Source organism: Chroicocephalus ridibundus, chromosome 3 (assembly GCF_963924245.1).
Source record: "Chroicocephalus ridibundus chromosome 3, bChrRid1.1, whole genome shotgun sequence".
Classification (NCBI taxonomy): domain Eukaryota; kingdom Metazoa; phylum Chordata; class Aves; order Charadriiformes; family Laridae; genus Chroicocephalus; species Chroicocephalus ridibundus.
In genome coordinates, this window is record NC_086286.1 from 46,497,118 (window position 1) to 46,524,607 (window position 27,490).

Genomic DNA, 27,490 nt, shown 5'->3' on the forward strand with positions numbered 1-27,490 from the left:
AGTTAAGATTTTTTTGAGGTACTAAAACAGAAATTCAATATACCTGCCTTCTGCAATGCTAAAAAACTCTAGTAGAGTGGGGTTATGATTTAGTTCCCTGCATTTCCTAGAAAAAAGAGGTTTGGGGTTTTTTTTAGCTGCACAGATGTTGTCTTTGATACTATCTTTGCTGAATTTCTCAGGACTGACAGTTTTACGTGCCCCAGGCAGACTGACCTTGCGCCAATTTTGTAGCTCCTGTTGTTGAGTCAGTTACCCAAGTCAGAGCTGCAGGGAATGCAAATGTGCTTCCTAGCATCTGTTCTGTATGCATCTTGTCAGCTGTTCGGTGATAAAGTGAACAGGCTGTTATAATGCAGTACTTGAAATATGAATATTTTGCCCTGTTTCACATTTCTATAAATTCAATGCATAGGCATAAAACAGATATCATGTTGTTAATTGGATATGGGAATTTAAAGGCATGCTGTCAGAATACAAAAACACCTTGGTGTTGTGCTTCAGATGCTCTATTCTTCCTAGCCTTTAAGATGGTCAAAAAACCTAATGAAATACTGCTTTAGAACTATGATCTATCTTGACAATAAATCATACCTTCATGAAAACCTCAGCCAAGGTTTTCTGGTTGTACAAATTACTCCAGCCTTCACTTGCTGATTGTTAGACTTCTCTTACAAACAGAAAGAGAGCACTTTCATAATCTGGTTGAGTAAAAATGGGCAGTGATCACTTAAATTCTCCACTCAAGTGCTGTAGGTGATCATTTTGTGTAACCAACAGAAAGAACTGCTACTGAAAGGTAGATACATACCTGCATGTTTTTCCCATCTAGATACTGTTTTAGTGGTTGTCATCAAAAGCAAACAGGAAGTTAAAAAGGAATGGTATTTTAGGCGAGGTAATTATTTTATAATTTATTAGACCTTAATACAGTTGGTGCTAAAATTCCAGCTTGTCTCATTACAGTATTACTATTATAACCCAGTGAAGAATCAATAAACCATTCCTATTAGTGCTATAGAAGAAGCTGCTAAAGGTGAATCCTGTTTTCAGTTCAGGTGTTGAAATGCAGATCAACAGCAAACACTTGAAGGACATGGGAGGAGCACAGAAAAAGGGTTATCAAAATCGGTTGTTCTTCAGAAAGTCAGAAGTCTTGGTTGTTGCTGTTATGGAAAAAATGGGTATAATGTTTTTCTCTAAACTGAGTAATGGTTAAAGAAGGATCTGCATATGTGAGATACCACCCTGTTCTGAGAATGACAACTGGATACTTTCATACTTGTCTTACTTGGATGAGATGCTCAGTAGCAAGAGCACAATAGCAGGTCTTCCTTTTGTCAAAGTGTATTGACTTTCACAATATCACATAGATTATATTGTCCCTTGTAGTACAGAAAAGACACGTCATTTTTCTACAAACTAAGAGTTAAGCATACCTATACTTTTATCTTGTCTGTTTCTACTTTTGAGCTTTTTGTAGATATGCTGTATGCATCCTGTACCCTCATACAAAAATGCAGACAATGTGCTCTGACGTGTGAGGAAACAAGCAGAAAAATGTTCCTTTCTTCTACAAAAATTCTAATCTTTTTACATCAGGTTGTCATAATTAAAACATTAATATTCTGATTAAGCAGCTCCTTCAACTTAGCCAGTTTTCAGGAAGTCTGAATCATTTCAAATGACATAACTTGAATAAGAAGTGCCATTTCATGTTAAATTTGCTGCTTTAATTTTTATCTAGCAGTTTCTATATTTACACTTGACTTCCTGCATATTTTTCCAACTTGGTATCACTAAAGGACTTGGCACCAACTTGAGGAATTCCCAGTAATTTACTGTACACAGAGTGATAACTGCTGAGCTGGGTTTTCCTTCTATGTTTCCAAGTGCTTCGTCTAGGTGCTAAAATATTGAGGACTGTCATGTGGAAACAGCAGTCTTGCAGAAAACTAATCAGCTGATTTCAAGGTGTGTAACTGAGGCAGAGGTAGTACAATGGTTCTTCATTTTGATTCATTGGACTACATCAAAAATATTTGCTTAGACTAAAGCACCAGAAGCAAAAAGTTGAACGTTAACGATATGTATGGCTTATCACATTATAAAGCGTTAAACATAATAAAGCACTAACAACGTTGCTAAACAGATGACATTAAAAGCAATGGTAACCATTTTTTGAAATCTAAGAATTAAACTTGTCCCTAGGCTTATCCTTTTCACAAAAAGATATATTTTTTTTGTTTTTGTGGGAGTTCATGTTTTATTTCGCTGTTTTTCAGCCTTCAGAGATAGAAATGGAATCACAAGTTCATCTGTATGGTCACACAGCAGAAATAACAAGCTTGTTTGTGTGCAAACCATACAGTATAATGATAAGTGTCAGCAAAGATGGAACCTGCATCATATGGGATTTGAACAGGTACACGTATATATGTAACTTTTTTCCAATGTCTGTCTTCTAAATACCCATTTTGCAGCTTTTGGGTATCTTCACCCTTTTAAAGTTAACTGAATTTGCTTCATGTATATCTTAATGTGAAGTCATACCCCTACTGGTTTTTCTACGAAGGGAACTGGAATTCTAGAATGAATATGAAAAATACCATCATCGTGCAAAATGTTGATTGAAATTAATGTAACTCTTAAATATTTTCCTCAAAGAACCTTTTCTGCGTTTGAGTCTGAACTTTAGGCTTGTTCTCTTTATTTTCTTCAGGCTGTGCTACGTCCAGAGTCTGGCTGGACACAAGAGTCCTGTGACTGCAGTTTCGGCTAGCGAAACCACTGGTGATATTGCAACAGTTTGTGATTCAGGTATATTTGGCAGTCAAGAAAGCTGTTTTGACTTGCAAACCAAATAAATCATGAGAGTTGCTATTATAGTAGTTACTGAGTGTGTGTTAGTCATCCGAGTATGCATTTGGTCAAATAGGAGTGTTCTTTTTTTTTAATGTAGTAATGTATGAATTTCTCCAGAAATAATTAGCCAGGTGTTTGAGTAAAATGTCGAGATATAAAAGCTAACGGGTTGATCTCTTTACGAAAAGACTTGAAATTTCAACAGATTCCTGGGAGACCTAAATTCTATGAAACTGGCTGCTTTCATTTTAACAGGGGTTTGTTGTCAAAGGTACAGTTCTTCAGGGCAGTACAGTGTATTACACAGCAACAGAATTTTTGTTATCCACTCTATCACTTTAAATGCTTCCATATCCCCAGAAGCAAACAGATTTGCTTAGCTATTCACTAGTTTAAAGCAAAGAGTAATAACAGCTACACTAAAGCAGAAATAGTAGGTATTTATATTAGAGCTCCTACAGATTCTCCCCCATCTTATTTTTAAAGCAGGTTTTGTACTGTCATGTTTTCCACGTAATGCTCTTGTCCAGAAACAGTACTAAGACCTATTTGAGCAGTGGGGTCTTGAGTGTTTTATAAACCAGGGTGCTCATTGACTTGAAGACTGTGCTACAAGGCTGTGTATCAGTAAAGCAGGGCCAGGTCAGAGTCGTCACACCATTTTGCTGTCCCTAAGGACACCTGTATGTATTGTGTTTACTTGAGACTGAGGGGGAATAGGCTCCATCTAAATGACAGAATATTGTTCCATCGATCCAAGGAGGTACAGAATAAGAAGGAGGAGAGCTTAGCTTTGTTTATTCATATTGTTAGAATACAGTTATTGACCCAGTTCTCACTTGGGGCAAATTTTCTCTCTCTTCCCTTCAGTAAGATAGGTCTGAAGTATCTTTTAGCCACCTTCTCTTACTGTAGTCCTCCATAGACTGAACTGAAACTATTACTGTTCCAAATCTGGAGGGGAAAAGAAGAACAGGCAAAATAGCACACTCTATAGCACTAAAGGACAAGGGGAAATTATTCTAACAGTTTCAGAAACCTAATATTTAGGTTTTAAACTGATATGGAGACTTCTGACTGCATTTCTGTAGCTTGCAAACTTTTTCTTTCTGGAAAAGATTTTATTCTTTAATTGGTAAGGGACATGAGTTTCAATCCCTTTTAAGACAAAGCAGTAGCTGGGTTATTAGTTCTTTGATAGAATCAAATAATCCAAGATGACCAGGTAAGGCAACTGTACTTGCTACTTCTAAGTATTTTGCTTAAAATGCAAGCCATGGTACAAGAACTAGCTGTTCGAAGTAGATAGTATGAATTCCCGCTTAGTGCTTCCCTGTTAGTACAAGAAAATTCATCATTAAAAGTAAATTCACACAATGTTTTGTAAGTACAACGTTCCGTAAATACAAAGTGATGTCTTCTAAATCACTGCAGTGGCCTGGTGGTTTGCATGTTCCCTGTCACAAAAGGAGGGAAGAGTTAATTGTTCACTGCAGCACACATCACTCTGAGTCATTTAAATGTTCTGATCTTTCAAGAAGTTGAATTCTTTAACACTTAAAGATTCTGTTTCATAGATGTAGCTGTAGTCTAGGTTTATTTTTTTAATACCGCCATGCTATGTTCTGTTGCAGTTGGAGGGGGTAGTGATTTGAGACTTTGGACAGTTAATGGTGATCTCGTGGGACACGTACACTGCAGGGAAAGTATTTGCTCTGTTGCTTTCTCTAACCAGCCTGAAGGAGTGTCTGTCAACGTGATTGCAGGGGGGCTTGAAAATGGAGTTGTAAGGTAAGCATTTAACACTCTTATTTATTAAAATGCTTTATAACTTAAGCTCACAGTTTGAGAGCATGGAGCCAAATATCATGCGGATTTGGGGCTTTAAAGAATGTGAGCAAGCTGCTGTTCAGTTTCCAATCTTAGTTGCTAAACAGGTTATGTTTTTCACTGAAAAATTAAATGTAAAATTAGACGTGAAGAAAAATTAATCTTACTTTCAGACTGTGGAGTACGTGGGACTTGAAGCCAGTACGAGAAATCACATTTTCGAAGTCAGCCAAACCTATTGTAAGGTAAAAAGATTTTAAGTATAAATAAATGGATTTTTCTCTTGGGGGTGTGTCTGTGTGTGTGAAACAGCAACAAAACCCAAAAAAACTACAACAAAGTAGCCTTGAGTATTGAATATGGATTTGACACGAGAATAGGAGGTAAAGACCCATGTCTAAAAAGAGCAATGCAATCCTACTAATTATTCATGAAAGCAAAATGTGCACAAGTGTACTGTATTTGTAATGACAGTAATAACTAGGTTCTGCTGCTAGCAGATAGAAATTAGCAGGATTCCCTTGAGAACTGAACAATAGCTACTCTTCTTATTCTTAAGTTTAATATTTTCCCCAGAATATGTCTAAAAATCATGAGATAATACTAACTTTGTCAGACTCAGACAGACAGGTTTTTTTCTCCCTCGGAAATAAATGAAAACACTGTGTTTTCCCTGACCATTTTTTTTTTTCCTGATGCTGGAGGGGAGTGGTGGAGAAGGGAGCAAAGGAAACTCAGAGGAGCGTGGAAGCTGCCATTTTGGAGTGCTCGTGTAATTTTCTTTGAGTCCTCTTCATGATTTATATAAGCAGAATTATTCTCATGCCAAAGTGTTTTCAGAACATAGTCAAAGGATTCAGTCTTTGATATCCCCAGTGGTACAGTACCCTGCACAGAGGTCTTAGAATTATGCCAAAATTTTATCATCTTAATGTTAGCATAGTAACAAATTACTCTGAAAAATTTTGTTTTGACCATTGCTGAAGTATCATTCAAAACCTAAACCGCTGATCACCATTTTTAGAAACAAAAAACAGTGTCTGATAGCAGTTATTGTCTTTCTATTACCTCCTTTAAGAAGCATATTTCACAAAGGCTTGTTGATAATGATTTAGTGGCTATTGAATAATTTAAAGTTTCCTGCTTAAATGAGACAGAAAATGGATGCTGACCTTCACGCTCTCTAACATTACACGTGGCATAGCTGAAGGGCTTTACTACTGTTATAGCTTAAGAAATGCCCAGCTGAACAAAAGTCCTATGCTGTGCCATGAAATCTGATGGATTTAGTTTCTGCTTTTGTCAGCAAGCAAGTTCAGAGGGCACTGAGTTCTGTTGCTGAAAAGCCTTCCTTTCAGTAGAAGGGGCAGCCCAGGGAAAGAGTAGGATGCCGCTACTGATCCTACCCTTTTCTTTGGTGCTGCAAAGACATGAATACTAAACTGCATGGCATGTTGAAGTGCTGGACAAAGCTGTAGTTCAGCCTGTTTTGTTACAAAAATAAATAAGCAGGTATGTGCAGGCATATTACCATGTTAGTGTACTCACTGGGTCTTGCCTGAGAGCTAATCTTTGTTGGCTGTACTCTTATGGATTTTTAATGTCTTCTAGCATTTTAAATAGCCAAAGCTGATGTAAAAATAGATTGTCTTCTTGTTTTTCAGCCTTACATTTTCCTGTGATGGGCATCACTTGTTCACAGCTAATAGTGATGGAAATGTTATAGCTTGGTGTCGCAAGGACCAGCAGCGCTTGAAGTTACCTATGTTCTATTCATTCCTTAGCAGCTATGCGGCTGGGTGATGACTATTTTTGCTGCTAACTCATGTCTCTGATGCACTTTAAATCCAAAATAGATCATAGAATCTCATATTTAACTGGATTTTGAAGTCCTTTGAATGTCTCTAGAATGACTGAATCAGTTTTTTAAAAAGAGCAGTCTGAGGTGGTTGTAAAATTGCATATGTGCATGCACAAACCTGAAGCATATCCAGGTCACCAGGAAGCTCTGGTCATATACTCCAATACCAGCAAAGTGATTCATAAATGCTCTAACATACAAGTCAAAATGCTGCAATATAAAACATAATAGTATTTTTTAAATCACTTCTTGGACAGAAGTATTTAAAAAAATTGATAATGCTTATTCCCCTTGTGTTGTAAAATATCAGCAGTGTAAAGTTCTGTAAATATCTATTAAAATGTCAGCATATGTATATCTGATAAGTTGAGTGTGGTATAGTTAGCTCTGGGATAAGCAACCCAAAACTTAAAAATCCAAGACCACTTAAAATTGCTTTTTTTGAGAAGCAAAGAACTCAGTAGGTGATTTTTGCACCATCTTATGGTATTGTAATGCTAAAAAATGAACTTCTGTTATCTATTTGTAATTTTTGCCATCTTCTCTGTTAATGTAATAGTCTTTACAAAAGGCAAAAATAAAATACTTGTCTTAGTGATGGGTAGACACCTCATGGCATCACAAAGCAATAGTTAGATCATGTTTTGGTTTTGTTTTTTTTAAGGTAGTGTTAACTCCCTCAGTTTGAAACACTTAGCTATTGCTATTCTGTGGCAGAGTATATATTACGTACACACACAGCTTATCTTCCAGAGCTCTAAAAAAAGGTGTTAAAGAAGGCACAGATGTGCTCCTGTTCTAGTGTCATTGAAGTTCAATACACTGTAAAATGTTTGAATCTAACTGCTTGAATAATCAATGTTCATAGGCATCAGATGATTTGGAAAAGAGTTTACACAGATGCACTGTGCAAATATGTTATTTATTCCTAGGTGCTATTTTTGGGGCGGGGGGTGGGGGGGGAATAAGCTTCAATTGTGAAAGGCTTAAGGCTTAACAAATTTGAATTCTTAGGCCGTATCAAAAATTAACATTTCAGTTGACTGATCTGAAGACCTCTAAACCTGACACCATGAATGAGTGCCTACTAGTCATGCAAATAGTAAAACAAGAATGCTACGCAAGTCTGATGCAGTTACATTTTTCTTTTAAATTGCTTTGCCTTTCCATCATTGACATGTTCCGCTATTGCCATACAGACAAACTGCTATATCTTCTCATGTTTAAGGTTCATCTACCTTCAAAACACTTATATGAAACTGTCAATTTGTGATGAAGATGACATACACACAAGAAATCTTTATACTTCTTTTGAAAATTCCTGTCTTCAGAAATTCTTGCAACTTCCTGATTGAAGAACTTTTCAAACTAGAAAAACTTCAGAAAAATATTCTCATAGTCCATGACACAAAGGCTGATCTTTGAGTCAGTTAAGTAAGTGACTACATACTGTATGAATTGAATTTTAAACTGCGTATATTGCAGCACCATTGTATGGGATGGCTTTTGTCATGTTTGTCACTGTCTAGATGTTAATGTAAAGCCCAAATACAGACTGAAAAGCTTCCCGGCTCATGTTTAAGTGATGTGCTTTATTTAAGAGGAAAAAAATACAAATATTGTGGGTTTGGGGTGCTCTTGTGCTCCCTGGTTTGGGGTGTTGCCACAAAGGCTTATTTTTATAAAGTAGAATTCCACTTGTTACAAATCAATATGCAAAATTGCTGGCCTTGTAAAGAGTGCAATATTATATATTTTTATGTAAAAGTAAAAATGATTTTTTTGGAGCAAGGAATATTTATTCAGCTTAACATTCCGGAACTATTAAAATAACATTGCAATAGTAACTGTGCATGATGTACTGAAATTTCCTGTAAATGTCACATGCCACACTGTCTTTGTATATACACTGTCACATTGTTGGGTAATAAACAGATCTTTGTACCAAGTTGTTTGAGATCATTAGAAACATGGTTTTGGCTTAGTTTCACCTCTCTTTTGGCGGGGGGGGGGTGGGGTGGGACAGATCTCACATACCTTGCTCCAGATCAATTTCTGCTGGTTCTCATGTCTCATATTTTAAAAATCATGAAGTGGGGAAGTTCTGTTTATGGACTACATCACGTGTCTGTCAAACTGAATGAGAGGTATAAGGCTGGAAGTGGGGAAACCCTGGGCGTATCACTTGGCGCATGTGTCCTTCCTTCCCATAGGATGTGTGGCTACAATTCAGATGAAGTGATGGCTCTTAGAGACGTTCCTCCCTGAAAACTTAATTGAGCTAAGGAAAGGCAGAAAAGCAGCTCCACTATGGATTCTCTGGGCGAATAAAGAAAAGGTGCTGGGTGGAAATTGGAGACTGGCAGCTCTGGGAGGCTTCTGACACAGGATGCAAGGCTCTTCCCCTTGGAAGCCGGGAGCTGGGGAGAGGTTCACGCAACAAGGTCTATCTGATTCCCATTGCAGGATTCTGTGGTAAACACAGATCATTATGTTCTGAGTGTGGAGATACATGGTGAGAAAGCGAAGGGGAGGCAGTAGCCTGATAGTCACTTGTGGTGGGGAGAGGAGAGGGAATCTCCAAACCATTACTGAAAAAGGGAACCCTGATCTCAGGTTTGAGAATCCACTGTTTAGACAAGCCCATGACAATGGAGAGCAGAAACAAAACAAAATCAGTAGAGAACTGTATCTGTGAACTGAATTAAACATCATAGAATTTTCTGCAGGAAAAATGGTTTCTGTGGTAAAAACACCTTTCAACTTTGACTCTGCAACATCCACTTTAAGGATCATCTTTGCATTTAAACCACATCTATCTTTGGAGAAAGAGTTCCTTCATACTGAGCAAGAGCTTCCTCCCCTTCCAGGATTTCTTGATTTTTATGATGATTGCAGGATTTACTATGCACTTTGTGGACAGAACTCTAGAGAGCAGTGGGGGGGAAATATCATCTGGTTTAGCTACTAACAAACTTTTAGTTCTCTTCTTCATGCTTTGTTTTGTTTAAAGCTGTATTGGCTTATTTTTTTCTTTGTGCATATGCAAATAGAAGTCATTTCCATATGCTGCTACTCTATCACAAAAAATATAAAACAAACACTATTTGAAAGATCTGCTGGCCTTGAAAAATATCCACTGGAACATTAGTTAAGCTTCTAGAGGTACAGACAGCATGGTTTTCTTTGATACTGTAGTAACTTAAAAACTACTGACAAATGACCTCTGTGTAGAGATTTACTTGCCATTACTGCTCTGGAGTAGGGTCATAAAACCACTGATTTTGCATCTGGATTTCTGTAATAGGCTGTGGTGCGTATTTCACAATTTGGGCTGGTCACTTTTGAAAGGGGATTAAGACCTGTACGTGACTAGTCTGATGTAGCTATCCAGGGCAACCCAGCATAAAGTAGCTGCATAAAAACATGAGCTTGCTCACTGTTTCCAGCTTTGAGCCAGCATTCCCAGAAAAAAAATATTTAGAAAATCCACATACTCTAATGCAATTGAGTAAGGCCCATATAAGCCTCATTAGGGGCTAGTTCATGTAGATTCAAGGAACAGAAATTCATGGTAGGTGTTGCAATCAAGGTCTATAGGCCAACTCTGGTAGGGGACTCCTGATTGTGGTGGAACATGTGAGTTTCTGCAGACTAAAAGGAAAACATGTCTATATAATATATGATGAAAACACATTTTAAAACAACCATTTCCACCCTTATATTTTAGCTTAAAGAATAAAATTGTTAGAATACATTGGTAAAAATACTGTGTAAATCAGTGGTGATTGATTATTTGAACTGTCTAGTAAGTGCTCTTTGTCTAATAGCATGTAAATCCTTTGTCTGGTAAATAGAGTCTTTTGTAGAACAATAATACAATTAAATGTGAATCAAACAGCAGCAGTGCGGGCCAGTGAAGTTTCCCAACAAGTGTCTGGAACTCTAGCTAAGGTAAGCCTATAAACTTACCTATTTATATTCAGTAATGTTTACCTTCTTCCTGCTGCATTTACTTCTCCCAAGCCACAGCCCAAAAAAGCCAGTGACTCAGTCTTTGACGAGGCTGCCCTTGCTCCAAAGCACCTTTAACAACAGGGCTCTTCACTGTTCTCTTTTGTATAAAAAAATAAACGTGACTTGAAAATGCTTCTGCTCTGTTAAGATGGAATGAGAAAAAGTGCTGATAGCCAGGTAAGAGAAAAGGGTGACAAAAGTGCATCTTTCCAGAAGGAGCAGCCACCTTATTAGGGAACAAAATTAATGAGATTTTGGTGATGGTGCTCCTGGATGGTGCTTTTTCAGTTAAAAATGTTAATTGGCAGGTTAACTGCCACTGACCTTTATTATAGACTCTCAAAGTTGTAAGGGAGAAGTATCTAAAAATCGACCTATAAAGCTGTATCCCTTTATTCTGACATACTAGCTTTGACAAGGTCTTAGAGGCCTCTTTTCCACAGTGGTTCCTTTATTTTCACAATGGGCTTTTTTTTTAACTTTAACTTTATCGTTCCTTCGTTCGGTGTGAGGAAGGGGCAGGCAGTGTGGGCTCTTACCCAAAACCGTGGTGTCGTACGGGCTTTGCCCGTTCGATGTTTCAGAGATACCTGGGTGACCGTTCGATCCCTGTCGCCTGCCGGAACCGGGTCAGTAGGCGGCTGCAGCGGTACAAAGGAAGCAAGCGCTCGCCAGCGCGCTGCTGCCGGGTGCCGCTGCTCGGGACGGAGGAAGGTAACGCTGGAAGGCGGGACAGGACGGCGCGGGGTGCGGAGCCCTGCCGGCGTCTCAAGCGTCCCTCACGGCCAAACCCGCTTTCCCGCCCCGCGCTCCACGGGCTGTTAACGGCCGCGCCCGCCGCGCGTGGAGGCCCGCGCCGCGGGAGGCGCGAGGGCGGTGGCAGCCGTTGGCCGCGGCCGCCCCGCCCCGCCCGTCAGCGCCGGCCATGTGCCGCCGCCGGGCGCCGAGCCGGGCTGCCAGCAGCCTCCCTGCCTGCCTGCCGCCGCCTCCGCACGGTGAGTGCCCCGGCGGCGCCGGGCGAGACCCCGCAGCTGCGCGGGAGGCGGGGGGAAGGCGGCGTGTAGGGCGAGGCGGGGTGAGGGCCGCTGCACCGGCGGCGGCGGGCGGTGCGCAGGGCGGGGCGGGTCGGGTCGGGTCGGCCCTGGCCGGGGTGCCAGCCCGGCGGGCGGGTAGCGGCGCTTCCGTGCGGGGATTTCTCCTTCGCCGCGACGGTTCTGGTGTCCTGGGAAACCCGCGGCTGCCTCCGTTGGCTGTGGGTAAACAACGTCGCGCTCCGCCGGCGGTGGGGTGGCCGTGCCTTGTGGAGTTACCCGATTGTCCTCAAAAGTCGGCTTCGGGCTTTGGGTGCCGCCGTCGTTGTCTTCGGAGGGGAGGGGAGGGAAATCGTCCTTCTCCGAAAGATCTGCTTGGAGCCCAGGTACCTCTTTCCGCGGGCGGTGATGCGGGGTCTCTGCCCAGCGAGCTTGTGCCTCTGCCGTCAGCTGGCGGGTGTGAAGGCGCAAGAAAGTGGCTGCTTTTCCTGCCGGCTGGTTCGCACTGGTGGAGGGATAAATCTTACTGCCCAGCTGCTGCCGGCGGTAATTGTTAGTGTGCGGGGCCGTCAGCTGCTGCACAGCTAAACGCTAAAGATAGTGCAGCGAGACAGAAAACTGGGAATAACAACTTGAAAAACGTTTCTGTCCTGCAGGTAGTAAGGTGACAGGCTTCTCGGAGGCGTTTTCTCTACTTTAATATGTTACAATTCAGTTCAAATTCATTTTGAACAGGATTTAAGTGGAATAATCAAACTTCCCCATGCATTCCTTTAAAAGGTCACAACTATCTTTTAAAGTTATCTGAAGAGGTGAAATAGTAGGTAGGTCTCATCTTTCTGTCTCAGGCTTTCTGGAGCTTTGATGGTTTGCTGGGACTACTTGCACATAACCTGTATGCTGATGATAAACATATTGTGTAAAGGGATTGTCGTTGTGAAATGTCACATTGGTTCAGCCATTGTTTCCTTGGATTTTTAAACGTTGAGAAGCGAGATGATATTTTTTGGATCGAAGATTTGGGCATGGTGGCAAGAATTTTTTGAACTTGACAGTTGGACTGGGTGTAGTACCTGTGTTAGACAAAAACTGGGCTGTTGAAGTTTGTTTTGCAGTTACATGATCAGCAGTTATTTTTGAAGTCACCATATTTATGGAATGAAAATTATATTTTTTCCTTATTGTGAACAATAGTCTTGCCTTTAATCTAATAACTTGTGCTTGAACTACTAAGCTTCTCCTTAGTGGATGGAATATAAAATTGTAGTAACTTTCTATTATTTCATTGTGCAGCCATGAGATAGAGAAAGCAAAAGGATTCCTGAGCCTCCCTCTCTTTTTACAGAGCTACATCAGGTGTGATAAATCTTGGAATAAGAACTGAGATAGCAGGGGCAGTTGTTCCTATGCCCTTTGTGCCCTGCAGATGAAGGGGAATTTACCTGTGTTGTGTGGACAGTGATGCTATCTCAGATAGCTAGTGCTCTTAGTGCAGGGGTATTTCTTAAGTTTCTCTTACCTAAATAGCAACTGTAGAATTCCTTTTTTTTTTCTCTCACCCTTTTTTCTTTCCTTTTTTTCTCCCCCCCTCCCCATTTTCTTTTTTTGTTTTTTTCTCCTTCCCCCGAAATTCCTTTGATATGCCAGTTTGGCGTCAAACAGCTGTGAGGCTGTAAATTTTGCTGTTTATATTCCTGGTGTGTTTGCAAGTGGATAATGATATGTGGGGATCTTTCCACAATTTGGAATGTGATTTGCAGGTCGTTATTCAGGGTTGATTCCCACTAATGTCACTGGGATTTAGTTACATGATTGGATTAACTTTTCTATTGCACTGCATGGTCCAAGAAGTACAGAGTTTGTGTGGAAGGTGTTCTCCAGAGTCGTGAACCCGAGGTTCTCTACTGTAGTGATTTCAGGTCCATCCCTTTAGATTGCTGAAAGAAAACAGAAGACAACAATTGGGTTAAGGGCTTTTGAGATTGAATTTTACAGGTCACTCTTTTAGTATGGCGTTTTAAGCTTGTACTTGGAAGTGGAGGGGGGCGACATTTGCAGTGCAGCTTTTCATCCTTATTGGTTGTAGAAATCTGTGCTGAAGAGCTTGAAAATTATATTTTGCTTCTATGTAGTTCAAAATTTCAGACTTTTTCTGCATTTTACTAACAAGTATTTATATATAAAGCTTGGTAAACGTTGCACTCCTTACCCCTATGCAAGGTCAAGCTGTACCTGCAAATATTTATGCAACTCCCTGGGTTATCGTAAGATAAGTTGGCCTTTGAAGTGCTGTTGGGTACGATCTAATCTATTCTAAAAACAAATAAAGAAAAGTTGCTCTTCACCAGCATTTTTATGAGCCCTGGAGATTAAGATCTTTGTCACAAATGAGTTAACTTCAGCCAGAAAAAAGATGAAGTTCATGGGAGGTAAAAAACACCAAACCCCCAGAAAATTCAGCTGGCTGGGAGGCTGTCGCTCTGCAGCTTTCAGGAGCAATGCTTTAGGAAACGGCTGGCTAGCGCGGTGTGCCAGTCAGCAGAAACTACTTGGCTGAAAAAGGCCATGTAGCTGCTGTCAATATTCTTTGTTAACGTGATCAGCGTTCCCCTTAAGAAAAGAGTCACAGAGACTAGATTAATGAGCTCAGCGCGCTGCATAAAAATACGCTGGATAAATGAGCTCCTATATAATCTAGGTCCGCTGGCATGCATCAGTAACATGTAGACTGCACGTAGACTGATCACTAACATAGTTACTGTAACTACGGTGATTATCAGGACTTGTGTACCTGTGTATTGATCTAACCTGATAGGGGGCTGCTGGAAAAATAACCAGGAATGACCATTAGTGAACCCAGCTGAGTAGTTTCTAGTTCAAGGCTTTTAAGGTAATTTAAAAGATGGGGACAAGTTATTCCTTTTGAGCATCAAAAGCAGCATGGCCAGCAGGTTGAGGGAGGTGATTCTGCCCCTCTACTCCACTCTCATGAGACCCCACCTGGAGTACAGCATCCAGTTCTGGGGCCCCCAATTTAAGAAGGACAAGAACCTGTTAGAGCAGGCCCAGAGAAGGGACACAAAAATGATCAGAGGGCTGGAGCTGGAGCTATGAGGACAGGCCGAGAGGGTTGGGATTATTCAGCCTGAAGAAGAGAAGGCTCCTGGGAGAAGCTTAGAGCAGCCTTCCCGTACCTAAAGGGGGTCTAGAGGAAAGATGAGGACAAACATTTTAGTAGGGCCTGTTGTGATAGGACAAGGGGTAATGGTTTTAAACTAAAAGAGGGTAGATTTAAACTAAATATACTCTGAGGGTGGTGAAACACTGGACCAGGTTGTCGAGAGGTGGTGGTAGATGCCCCATCCCTGGAAACATTTAAGGTCAGGTTGGACGGGGCTCTGAGCAACCTGATCTAGTGAAGATGTCCCTGCTCATTGCAGGGGGGTTGGACTAGATGACCTTTAAAGGCCCTTTCCAGGTTCTATGATCCTGTAGACTGCCCCCCAGATACAATACAAAGCTAATTGTGCCTTCCCAGGGTCAAAAGGCCTTGAGAACACTTGGCTGTTTAAAAGGAGTTGTTGTAGGAGAGAGGGTTGGAGCCATTTGTTAGGCTGCAGCCTTCAAGGAAACACCAAGAGAGATCCCATGAGAGGGTCACTGAAGGAGGAGGCTTCCTCACGTTCCAGGGGATGGTCATTCAGGGAGAGGGTGTGTAATAGACTCTCCTGTTATTAAAATTTCTTTTCTCTCCAGAGCTTTATTTCTAAGTAACAATATTATTTCATTAAAGAGTATTAAACTTAAGGTTAATAAAGAATATCACAGGTCCTAAGGAGAGCCAAACCAGGTCATAGCCAAAGCTTTGTCTGCAAAGAGGACCAGTTCATCGCAGCCTGGTTTGAAAATGAGTACAATTCTCATTGTCAACATCACTTCCTATGTAATAGGGTCTTAACTAATGCGCAAATATGTACTGTATTTGCAGAGAGTGAGAGAAGGCAAACGTGTATGCAGCTTGGTAAGTGAAATGGGAGAAATCCATCTTATGAAGTTCTGGAACCAGAACTGTCTATATGAAAAAAAGAGATGAGATACTTAAATGGATGCCAGGCACTTCGAGAAATACAGTAGTTAAATATTTAAATGTGTGTAAAGGCCAGGGTAGGAGCAGGATTTGGAACAGAACAAATGTTTGTGCTTCAGAGTATAGATAAACCTCTTACTCAGGACAAGTAGAAATTTTCACCAGTGACTGAAACACCTAGTACCAGACTTTTTTCTTTTTTAAAGTTCTTTTTATGAAACCTTTTATTCTGATTGTTTTCTGATATTGGGAAATAGTTTACCAGAGAGGATACATGTGTTCTTTTTTAAATTTTCCCCCATTTGCTGTTTCAGAATATAGTTAAGGACATGCTGTGTTTGTGGCATTGTTTTGGAAACATGGTTTGGATTTTTAAATAATTTTTGTGCCTAATAGCCTTTTCAAAATTCCGTTGTGGTCTTAACTCAAACTCTTATTCAGTAGATACTTAAAAACTAGTTGCAAGTACTAGAAACGGTGTTCTTGCCAACTTCTTCACAGGAAGTGGCAGTTCAAATTGTCTAGCTCTAATGTTTGTAACTTTTACAGTTTGAGTGAATGAATTGCCAGAAAAGCTTGGGAGATCTGGAATTCTTGGGACTGTTCATGGAGTTTTGATTGCTTAATTCAGTTTTATTTAGATGTATTATTCAAAATTAAATTTCTAATTTGCCTCTGGACTTGGGCTGTGGCAAATGTAGAAATGTCTCTGTGACTTTATTTAGCTTCGACTTTTTTGGCTCTGTGGTCATTAGTAATCTAGCTGTGGAGATGATAACAAAATTTAAATGATTCATACATATGGGGGTATCATTTTGTAAACAAAGATAAATGTGGTTATTCTTATCTTAATGGATATCTCAAGACTTAAAAGCTAGGGGGTTGGGTCAAACAAAAAAGTCCAGAGATGAGCTGTAATTCAAAACCTCCTGCTCTTGTGAATGTCTCGTGTCCTTTCTGCTTGTCCACTGCAAGTCAAAACACACCTGAAAATCGTTCGGTTAGTTGTGGTGTTTTGTACCGTACATGGCATTTTATGCGAATCCAGTTCCTCCACATGCATTTAATCCTGTGCCTTGTGAGGAATACAAGTTAAAAGATTGTAAACAAAGACAAAGACAGCAACAACAAAAAAAGCTGCTGTGTTCTGACACGACTTCAGTTCATAGGAGTGCATGCAAGGAGGAAACTTGTGTTCCATTTGAATGACACACATGTGTACAGAAAACCTGTTCTTTGTTGGCATATATTAAAGCTCTTGTTTTATTTGGCACAATTAATATATTTTAAGGTAGCATTTCCCCTTCCTAGACTTATACAAGTGCTGAAGAAGATTGTTTTGCTTCTTCGGATATGCGTTGAGCGTGGTTCACCATTGTATTTGTAGAACTTGAGAAGAAACCGCTATCTTTGCCTTGTCTTTGAACATCTGTGTTTTGAGAAATCAAAGCAGTTAAAAAGTTATTCCTCCATTCTCTTTGTGCTCTGGCTTGTGTACTTCTATCAACTGTAAAATGCTTACGACATTGCATATACAATTATTTTTACAAGAGCATTTCCTGTGTCCTACTTAATTTCCTCTTTGTATCTCATATCGCAGCGTCTGGATCAGGTAAGCTCTTGAGGTTCAAGAACGCAAATTTGTGTAGTTTTAGGTGTTCACTTCTTGTCTAGATATAAGCTGGAAGTATTAATTTTGAAAGACTTGAGCCTGAAACTCTTTCGGCAGCAATGCCTCCTTTTGTGTGTTTTCTCCTGTGTCCCACCTGCTTCTCACACCGTGTGTCCTTTGCATTGCCTAACTTTGTATTGGTTTCTAACACTTAGTGCTAGACTAATCTTGCTTCAGGTGCCGCTTGTGGCATGCCATGTATACAGGACCATACCTGAGTGTTTTGGCTGATTGAAACCTCAGCACCTAGCCTTACTAGGTAGCATAACTAGTCCAGGACCTGTCTAGGTCATCTGTAGCCTATTCTTTCCACGTGGGCTTAGCCCAACTTCCAGGGACTTCAAGATAGTAACTATTACTTGTGCTGGACCAGCGCTGCATAATGGTGCCAGCACAAGGTCTCCTAACATGCAGACCACCTAGGGCATACACGTTGTAAGTTTATTCAAGGTTTGAATGTAGTCATCTTGACTAATCTGATGACAGTGCTGAGAACTGCACGATAACAAGGTTGACTTACCCTTAAGCCGTCAGGGAGTAACAATGCAAGAAAACCAAACACTGACGTACCGTAATTAGATGTCCCTTCCCAAGGGCTGCAGATCTCTTGAAAATAATGCATTCCTGTACTGTATAGTATACTCTCCTGGTTTTTAGTCATCTTTAGACTTCACTGGAGATGTGTAAGCAGGGAGTTGGAAACCACTGTGTTATTTCTTCTTAGTATGTTACTTCATTCCTAAACTCCTTAAATCTATAGTCAGAGTTGTGACTTGTTCTCTGTCTTAAAACGTCGCTCTTTCTGGTGCTTGATGAGAGCAGTGCGGCATTCATTTCCATTGTGGGCGTTTCTGGATTTGTTTTCACGTTACTAGGTGTAACTGGGGTGTGGAGCCAAACTGTGCAATGGCTGCAAGGGCTGTGAACAACTGTTCTGCGTTGGCAATCTGAACACAGGGCAACCATTTCTACACTGAAATAATGGCCATGTACTCTGCGTTTGTATGTTGTTTGCAGAATTCAGACTGAATACTGGCAGTTGAGGACACAAATATGTAATGCAATGAGGTGCTATTGAACAAGAGAACAGATATAAAAGGTGTCTGATTTGTATTTGTGACCTGCAGCCTAGCAGTGTCAATGTGGTGGGCGAGGGTTGGTTAGATTTCAGATAACTGTCTTCTCACTATTAGCTGTATTTGCTATCTTTGCTTTTAAATTGACTCAACTTTGTCTCTTCTAGGAAAAACAAAATGAAGGAACTAGTGTCAAACAGTACAACCAATATATCTCAAGCCAGGAAAGCTGTGGAGCAATTAAAAATGGAAGCATACATGGATAGGATGAAGGTAAACTTAGACTTATTGTTGATATTTTGAATTCACTCACTAGTTTGTGGTACAGACTCCCTTTAATATTGCAGAAAGACTCGATCAGCTGAAATCAAAATTCTGTGTTGAGCTACGAAACAGTATTCGGTACGGTGAATTAGTTACGTACTAACTGCTTGGCTTTAGTGAAGCAATTTTCACAGACTGGCTTCTCTTCTGCTTCTGTATGAGCGCCGTTTACCTCTGTTAAAATGGTGTTTTGTGGAATATTTAAAATCAGCTGGCAGATGCACATTCTTTTTCACCTGTTGCTGAATATAAGCGCAGCTCAGGTTTCTCAGTGGTAGGGTAAGCTGTCCTTTAAGAACTGGAATAAATCTTTAAGATATTGATATAGTTTTGAATAATGATGAGATTAATTGCTTTCATTTGTTTTAGCACAGATGTCATTGCACAAAAAATATGTATGATTGCAATGTTCAGTTATGATTCTTCAAATGTGAAGACTTGGTTTTATCATGCCTCTAAATGTATGTGGATTAAATGTTTTAACTAAAAGCATGATTAAACAGAGGTTCTCAACGTTTTTAACCAGAAAAGCCTGTGGGATTATTCCTCCCTGTCATTCTGCATTTTTACAAGTCTAAAATTTTGTGAATAAATCGAATGCCTAAAAACTAATAATGCCATAAAAAGTTTTAAGAAAGCAGTGCTGATGTCTTTTGTGCATGCATGCGCGCTCTCTCTTTCTCTGCCTCTGAAAATAGGGAATAATTATTTGGATGAAAAATCCAGCTTCTACAAGTGAGAAGAGTTTAGAGATGGAAAGACTAGAAAAAGGAATGCATTTAAATGATCAGTTTTTCTACAGACAACTGTAACTGAGTTGTTAAAAGCTGTAACTGAGGTAACAAACTCAGTAAGAGAGTTTAGAAATGTCGTACATTAAATTCTTCACGTAGTCTTAACTCAGTCTGTTTGTCCATCCATCCTGTGTGCTGAAATCCTGCATGTAGTCAGCATGGAAGCAATAGTATATAATTACAATTTTAAAATAGTATCAGATCATAAACTCACTGATTAGTATTTATAATTCAGAAATATTAATGCATTTCACATCTTGCTTATATGAAAATACAAATTTCACTTGTTTCATTTTGTTGCAGTTTATAGCAACGTCTTGTAAGATCACTGAATTTGCATAGCTATAGTTTCTGTCGTGTATAATGTCTTGACAAATTCATCACATAGTAGATGCTTGTTCACAGGGACAGGTATTTCTGTTTCCCTCAGTAAGGAAAGATCTGCCTTTTCAGTGTTCAATGCGGTTAGTTTCCTGATTCAGGTTGTATTGCAGCTGCACAAACAACAAAACGGAGAAGAAGGAGTGGGTGCGCACGAGCGGCAGAGGAAAGGCTTGGAAAAATATGGCCCGGTTTATTGGAATTTGAAATTGTTGATACTTAGTAGATTGTCTTAAAGTTGTTTTTATAAAATCAGTGATAACTGTCACATACCATGTTGTTAGTCAGTTACGCAGATAGCTTCATTAGTTAGATGTATAAAGTTTTTAATTACATATGTAAGAAAGACATAGGTTATTTTTACAGTTAGTTTAATTAAAAAGAACACGGTTATTAGCAACTGTGGCAGACCTAAAAACCAGATAGCTTGAGGGTGCAATTATTTCACCTTTCAAAACAGCTTGGGACCAAAAAGGCACCAAAGAAAATCTAATGTGTTTCAATATTCTGAGAGTTCCTATACTAACATAAACCAACTATGATTTGAAAAAGGTTGACTTAATTTCTAGATCCTCTTTGAACAATTATAAAAAGGATTGTGAGAAGAGATTGGCTGGCTTTTTATTCCCTCAAGATCTGCTTTGCCTTTTATTCTTGGAAACAGTTAAGTGTGTTTTTCAGTGTAGTCAGATTTTACCAAGAGACTTTCAAGTGGTTTCAACAGGAGATTTTGAGTTCCCAGATCATAGCTGTAAAGGTAGAGAAATGAACTTACTTCCTTTTTCTCTGGTGTTTTGCATTTGCTTAAACTAGTTAGGCACATTTAACAGAAGATCACTGCTTTCCAAATAATTTAATTAAGCACTGGTTTGCAAGTAGCTATAACCAAGTGGTTATTCCTATAATAGACAAGACCACATTGTTAACATTAACAAGGAAATTTTCAAGGTGCCTGCATTATTGACTAGGAAATCAGAAGTTCCAGCTCATTTTTCTCCTACAAAGGCATTTTCTTTTCCTTGCATAGTAGATGCTGTAACCAGCGAGAGTTAGGTCGGCTCAATTAAAATCTTGTAGTTAGAAGTATGTTGATAATTGCCCATTCCATGCTGTGTTACGGATTTTTCAGCTGATTTAAAAATCAAGTCCTATAACCAGTCAGAGCAGCAAGCAATGCAGTGTTTTGAGATTCCACAAAGACAACTCACTGTTGAGGTGTGAAAGAAACAGGACAATTTAAAAGGGGAGGATGAAGTTATTGGTGTATTGATCGGTAGTTGGAAGAAGTATTACTGTGGTGGGTTTTTGTAAACCATAAGAATCCCAGAAGGATCGCAAATTGAACCTGTCTTAGTCCCCACAGAGGGGACGGCTAGAATTACAATGGAGAAGTCAATAGAAAGCAGGAAGTGCAGATTTCAAGCTAAGAAACATCAAATGAAATCAGATGATCAGTGGCCTCATGACTAGTAGAATAATATGTCTTCCAAAGATGCTAGCAGTAAAGTTGAAAAGGCAAAGATAATATTGGTGCTTTATCACAGTTGTCCCCAGTATAAAGCACTATTTAGTCTTCTCTTTGCAAGCAGAAAAGCAAGAAGGAGTATTCTGACATTTAAGAATCGTGGGGTATCAGTTATTACTCCATTTTCTTTTTTCTTAAGAAGGTAGAAAATATTCCTAACTGTTTCTGAATAGTGTTGGGAGATAAGCAGTGGCATTGCCAATAAATGCGTGTGAATCTCTTTGTTTTAGATGTAACGGATAAGCAGAGTGGGTGTCATAGCAAGGATGGTAATTAGTCACAATCCATGACAAGACAGATGACATAGTAATTGCAGCATTTTGCCCTGTCATTGAAGCTTATAATTATTAGTGCAGCTAACAGGATTATGTTCTAACTTTGGCTAGTTTTATCACCTCTGTTGTTCTGAAATATAATGGTAAAATTCCACACTCCTCCTGAGACTAATTCTTTAAAGCATGAGGGTTATGAGGGTTGAGTATTTTGTTGTTGGGTTTTTAGGGTTTTGTTTGTTTGTGTTTTTTTTTTTATTTTGGTAATTTGACAACCAGATGTATTTTTCACTACACAGCATAAAAATAATTGTATAAAATGTGAGAGCGGTGTGATACATATATTCTCCATCGGCTCTATCTATGCACTTTAAAAGATTAAAAAAAATGAAATGTTGACTTTCTGTTAGAATTCATCAATCAAACTGGAGTCTGATCTTTTTCTTTAGCCACTCCTGCAGTATGTATAAATCACTTTGAATCTGCAGACCAAGCTGTATTGCGTAGGAGAGCTGAAATGATAAATGTGCTAACTTAATTTGAATATTCAAATTGCATGCATTTATTTTAATTCTTGATAAAAGCTATTCTGGAATTGTCCAGCAGCATTCATCTACAAATAAACCTAAAGGTGAGTAAAAGCTATGATAGAGTGGCCTTCATTTCGCTTCCTCCGTGACACAAATAGGATGATGAGCACATTATTTTGTATAGTAACAAACCACAGTATTGGCCATTAGGCAACCTCTGCATGCTGACATAGGCTAAAGCAGCCGTCTCTGCTGTAGCCTTAATGTGATGCTCAGTGCAGAGGTCTTCCACCACTGTTGTTCTGAATAATAATGCTGAGCAGGAAACTTGCTGGAGGCAACACTGTATTTTGCTCTTTTTTTGGCCACAGTTCTGACTTTGCCAACACTGCTCATAGCCGCAGGAACCGATGTTTTCATCGCTCCTAGAATGAGAATCAGCTAGCAGCTCCCCTTAGCAAATGGTCATCATTCCACTGCATGAGCCTGAGTTACTCCAGTTTAAGTGAAGAAATGGCCATAATTCAGTTTTGTAACCACTGTAGTCCCAATGGGAGGCTTTCTCCTCTCCAAACCTTTTATTTTTTTAAAGGATGAAAATACATGGCCTAGTACAGGCTGGGAAGTTTAGTTAGTGATAATGTGCTGAGATGTGATCATGTTCCTCAGTTCCTTTTTGCAGGTTTGTTTGCTACTAAATTGTACTATGTGTTATGGTTTGTCTAAAAGCAAACTAATTTGTGAATTAAACACTGTGATGTTGAATAAAGTGCTCTGCTTCATGATATTTGGCATTCCTACCAGCACATTAGAGGACAAGTTAGATTCAAAAATGTATGTTGTGCTTTTGCTAGTGAAAATCCTTTTTATTGTTACATGAAGTCAAAGCACAGTAATAGGTAGAGAAACAGAAAATTATATTACTGGGTTTATTTCTTCTAAGAGTGATGATTGAAATTGTACTTCTCTTCCATTGAACGAAAAGCAATATACTCGGGCTGATGCTGCTTATCCATACGTGAAACAAACAAGATAGCTATGGGAAGGTCAGTCTGTTGAAGTCCAGCATTGGTTCTCTGCTCCTGTAGGGTCAGTCTACTTCAAAAGATTGTTGGTTTCATGAACAAAATAACTTACTCAGTAGCTTAATAATGGAAGATGAAACGTGCTGGGCATCATTAATAAACCCTGTCTCTGGGACCCAGAGAATTAGAGTAGCTCTCCTTTAGGTTTTATGGCAGTAATGCTTTTTATGACATAGCACTGAAAATGTCATTGAGCTTTTTGTAGGCACCTGTGGCTCTGAGTTTGACTTTCTCTGTTTGAATGCAAGAGTTCAGGAGCAGCTAATAAATTAATTAGAGCACAGAACTGCCTTAATTTGAGAGACACTGCTGAGCTTGAAGGACAAAAGAAAAGTAAAAATGTGTATGTTAGGTAGTTATGAATGTACTGGTGATTGTCATTACTTGAAAGTACTTCTCCAAAATGTTGTGGTGATACGTTCCTCCTAATGTTACTGGAAACATGCTAACCTCCTCTTTTGTGGGTGCACTCTATGCTAGCTTATACTTTGCTGAAGTATAGTGTAGGTCATTAACAAAGAAGAGTATGTTTGCTGTCTTTTGATCTTTCTTGGGCTTGATAGGAATTTCATAGTTTGTCTACATTGTGTCTCTCTTTGGAGAATCTGCTTTTTAAAAGTTTACAAGTAAATTTAAATGAAAATTGGGAACATGATAGGATTCCTAAGTTTTGTGTTTGGCCATTACAGTTCTACACGTCTACTCAAGACAGTGCTCTCCCACCCTAAGCCTCATTCTTTTGTCAGTGCTTAAGCAAGTAATTAATTGAAGTATATCTTAAAATAACTACAGTCCTTTCTTTGTACTCAAAGTCTGTCATTTTCCACAGATTCCTATTTGACCTGCTTCTCTTTTGAGAAGCACTGGTCCTTCTGAATATCTCTGCTGATCTGCTCAGTTTAGTGCTCAGTCTTCCGCTCTGCATTGGCCCAGCAATCGGTTGTTCATGTGCAGTGTCTTTGCCCACCCTTTTGTCTTACAGCCCAATTCAAAGGCAAACTAATTTTGGGTAACCTAAATGCCCTTTCTGCCTCTGCTAGGAGGACAGTCTATGCTGGAATGCCAACCATAGGTACTTCATGGGTTTAAGCATTCTACAAAGCCATGTTTTGGTGGATATTTAAAAAATAAAAAGTCAGTTATTTTCTTCCAGAAGTTAATTTAAATTTCAGGTAAATCCTCATTCAACACCCATTGACTTCATAGGTCTAGTCTGAAACCTACTACAGGCTGGACTCATGCCAAAGCAAGCAGAGTGTGGGGAAGCTAAAGCTAAAAGTGATGACACACCTGCTAGAAAAATACCAGAAATCCAATTTGCTTTTCTTCTTTACTATAGTTGTGCAAACATGCTGACCTCAGTGTTTGACTCTGGAGAAACTGTCATGGTGCTCAGAGAAAAGGCTTTTTTGTAAAGACTTCCTGTCTCACTTTCTCAACTCTATCATAATATTGAAAACACGGTAATTAAACAAAGCAAAGAGAGAGAGATAGTTGTAAATATCTTGTTAACCGAGCAGAACAAAAATATTTCATATGTACATTTTAAATTCTTGAAAAAATAAATGAGTCACAGTGGCCTAATGTCACCAATATTCTTATGGCACAAAGCTGGTTTCAGCTACAGCTGAAATGGTTTAATATTTCATTTTTCACTTCATGCAAAGTATCTTGTATGCCAGCACATTTCTTCCAGTTACATTTCTGTAGGACTTTTCAGTAAGCATAAACCAACGTTCTGAATTTGTAGACTTCAGAATTGTTCATTTTAGAAGTATAAAAGCACTTGAGGTAATGCTCAAGTTTAAATTAATGCTATGAATAAAGTACTACTTATAAGAACTTGCTAAGCAGAAGATGTTAGTCTGACTTCATTGAAAAGAGCAATATTTAGCTTAAATGAGAGGTATGAGACATGATGATCAAGTTTTGCTTCTGATTTATTATCTCTTTTTAATCCCTTGATCATGTGCCTAAAGAACTTTTTCCTTGTTTGTTTGTTTTGCATCCAGAGGAGCAAACGGTAGAGAGAGTGTTTGTGGAAAACCCTACAGCCTTGCTGCTGTAATGCCTGGGAATAAGAGCTGAAGCAGGCAGGCTCTACAGAAATGCACGCTTCAAGGAGAATCCCTATTGCTTATGGGCCATTAGCATATACATGTTTTAATGAGTGTATGCTCCTGACCTTCCTTCTGATGGAGAGGAACAGCTGAACACAACTCATATAAATTGATACCATCTCCTGTCACTATGTTAAATAAAATGTATATAAGGATTACTAGCCCTACTAAGAGCAAATTCAGAGTTACGGGCTCTAGTAATCCAAAGGATCTCTTTTATGATAGCCTCCCTTATCATATGTTATATGAAGAATATTTATGCAATGCTGATTGGTTCAGAATTAAGTGTTACAGTAGTTCTCTCTTCTCTTCTATTAGGTATCCAAGGCTGCAGCAGATTTATTGGCATATTGTGATGCTCATATTGGAGAAGATCCCCTAATTATTCCTGTGCCTGCATCTGAAAATCCCTTTAGGGAGAAGAAACTCTTTTGTACTATCCTTTGAGTCAGTTTTCAATTAAAAATGTCTTCTGCTACAATTTGGTACCTGTGTTGCATGCTTTTAGTTTTAGCATTTTTCTCTTCAGATATCAATACTTAGCCTATAACTACAATATTTTTAGAAGGTAGTACATTTTCTGGTAAAAAAAAAAAAAAGAAACAAATCCTAAAAAATTCAAGGTAATCCTTGTCTTTCAGACCAATGTACAAGTTTAATTTCAGTTCTTCAGAAAGATTCTTCTGGTCTTAATGAAAGTATTGAGTACAATATCAAATTGTAGATATCTTTGCCAGTCATAGATTTTTCTGAGACCTAAATGAGTCATACCGATTCTGAAGCTATTTTTAACATTCTTACTTTCTTTGGAAGGTGAATTTAATTCACTTGCTTTTGCAAATTTTTATCTAAAAGGAGTAGTGTGACCTTTCCTCAAGAAGCACTATTTAGGAAAAAATGCCAGTGATTTACGATGTTTGGAACAATCAGTCTTATACAGTAAGTGGTGTTTATAAATATGTTTTGTGAAGACTGTAATAAACTTGACTACAGAAACAATCTTGCTGTAAAGCAACATTGTAACTACAAGCAAAATGAAGATGTATAGTTACACACCAGGACTGCATTAATAAAACTGCAGAAAAACACGGCTGCTTGTATCTTGTTTTGAATTATAATGATCTAAATTATTTTAGAAAGTAAACTGAACTGTAATATGTCAGCTGTTCCTGAGGGTCTTAGTGGAGGGTGTAAATCTGCCCTAATCAGTACAGGGCGGGGGATTACACTTTCCAAGCAGCTCTCTACATACTTTTGCCCATGAGAGCAAGGCTTTGTGGGGATGGAGAGTAATGGTAAATGAAATGTTTGTTCTAGAATACGCAGCGAGACCACTGTGCCATCAACAGCCATTAAGTTTTTATATTTTGAAGCCACAGATTATTCATGAGATAAGTTACCAGCAAGTAATTTGTGGAGGTTCTGGGAGGTTTTTTGTTTTGACTTTGTTTAAAGTGCAGCGAGAGGAAAAGACATGAGGTATGAAATATGACTGATCTGTGGTCTTTATTAAGTAAAATTAAGCTCAATCAAGGCATCTGATGGAAGCAACTGTTATACCATTGACTTGTTTTAAAAAAAAAAAAAAAATTAAAAAAAATCTTCTTCAAAATAAAAAGAAAGCTCCTCTCTGGTCTGATTTGTTAGTAGAGTTCCCTCACTGCAGTACTTTGTCTGTAGAGTGTGTCAGTGCACTGGAAATGTCACTCCTTGGAAATGGCTGGGAAGTCAGCCCCATGTGTAAGGCAGGGGACAGTTTTGTTGGAGAACTGCACTCGTCTGAGTTGAGGCTGTGAACAGCCGCCCATAATGCTGCACGCTTCCTCTGCACAAACTTGGATTCCAGGAGCATCTTAAATACCTGCAAGGCAAAGACTAGCTGAGGAACTGGGGACCTTGGGATATACTTAAATGCTGAATTTAGGTGCTAAAAAAGGGCAGTTTGGTGAATGAATGAAGCTGTTTGCATTTAGCCCAAAGTGCACGTACCTGCTCCAGCTTATTTTTAGCAGTTTCCATC

At 39.2% G+C, this 27,490-nt stretch overlaps 2 protein-coding genes across 6 annotated transcripts in view; both read left to right on the forward strand.

Moving 5' to 3' along the window:
* Positions 1–8,492, forward strand: part of LYST (lysosomal trafficking regulator) — an 86,109-nt gene extending 77,617 nt beyond the window's left edge. For both annotated transcript variants that reach the window (XM_063328985.1, XM_063328986.1), the window contains 5 exons: positions 2,286–2,425; positions 2,723–2,820; positions 4,500–4,656; positions 4,869–4,940; positions 6,360–8,492. In XM_063328985.1, the coding sequence (XP_063185055.1) occupies positions 2,286–2,425; positions 2,723–2,820; positions 4,500–4,656; positions 4,869–4,940; positions 6,360–6,498 (606 nt within the window). In that variant the 3' untranslated portion in view covers positions 6,499–8,492. The remainder of the gene's footprint in view (positions 1–2,285; positions 2,426–2,722; positions 2,821–4,499; positions 4,657–4,868; positions 4,941–6,359) is intronic.
* Positions 8,493–11,264: 2,772 nt separating this feature from the next.
* Positions 11,265–27,014, forward strand: GNG4 (G protein subunit gamma 4). Of its 4 annotated transcripts, none has more exons than XM_063331021.1 (3): positions 11,265–11,568; positions 18,607–18,712; positions 25,789–27,014. In XM_063331021.1, the coding sequence occupies exons 2-3, from the start codon at positions 18,617–18,619 to the stop codon at positions 25,915–25,917; spliced, it is 225 nt and encodes a 74-aa protein (XP_063187091.1). In that variant the 5' UTR covers positions 11,265–11,568; positions 18,607–18,616; the 3' UTR covers positions 25,918–27,014. The 4 variants fall into 4 exon arrangements, with proteins under 4 accessions (XP_063187091.1, XP_063187092.1, XP_063187094.1 ...); XM_063331022.1 differs by lacking the exon at positions 11,265–11,568 and adding an exon at positions 11,703–11,829; XM_063331024.1 differs by lacking the exon at positions 11,265–11,568 and adding an exon at positions 11,709–11,990.
* The last annotated feature ends 476 nt before the right edge of the window (positions 27,015–27,490 follow it).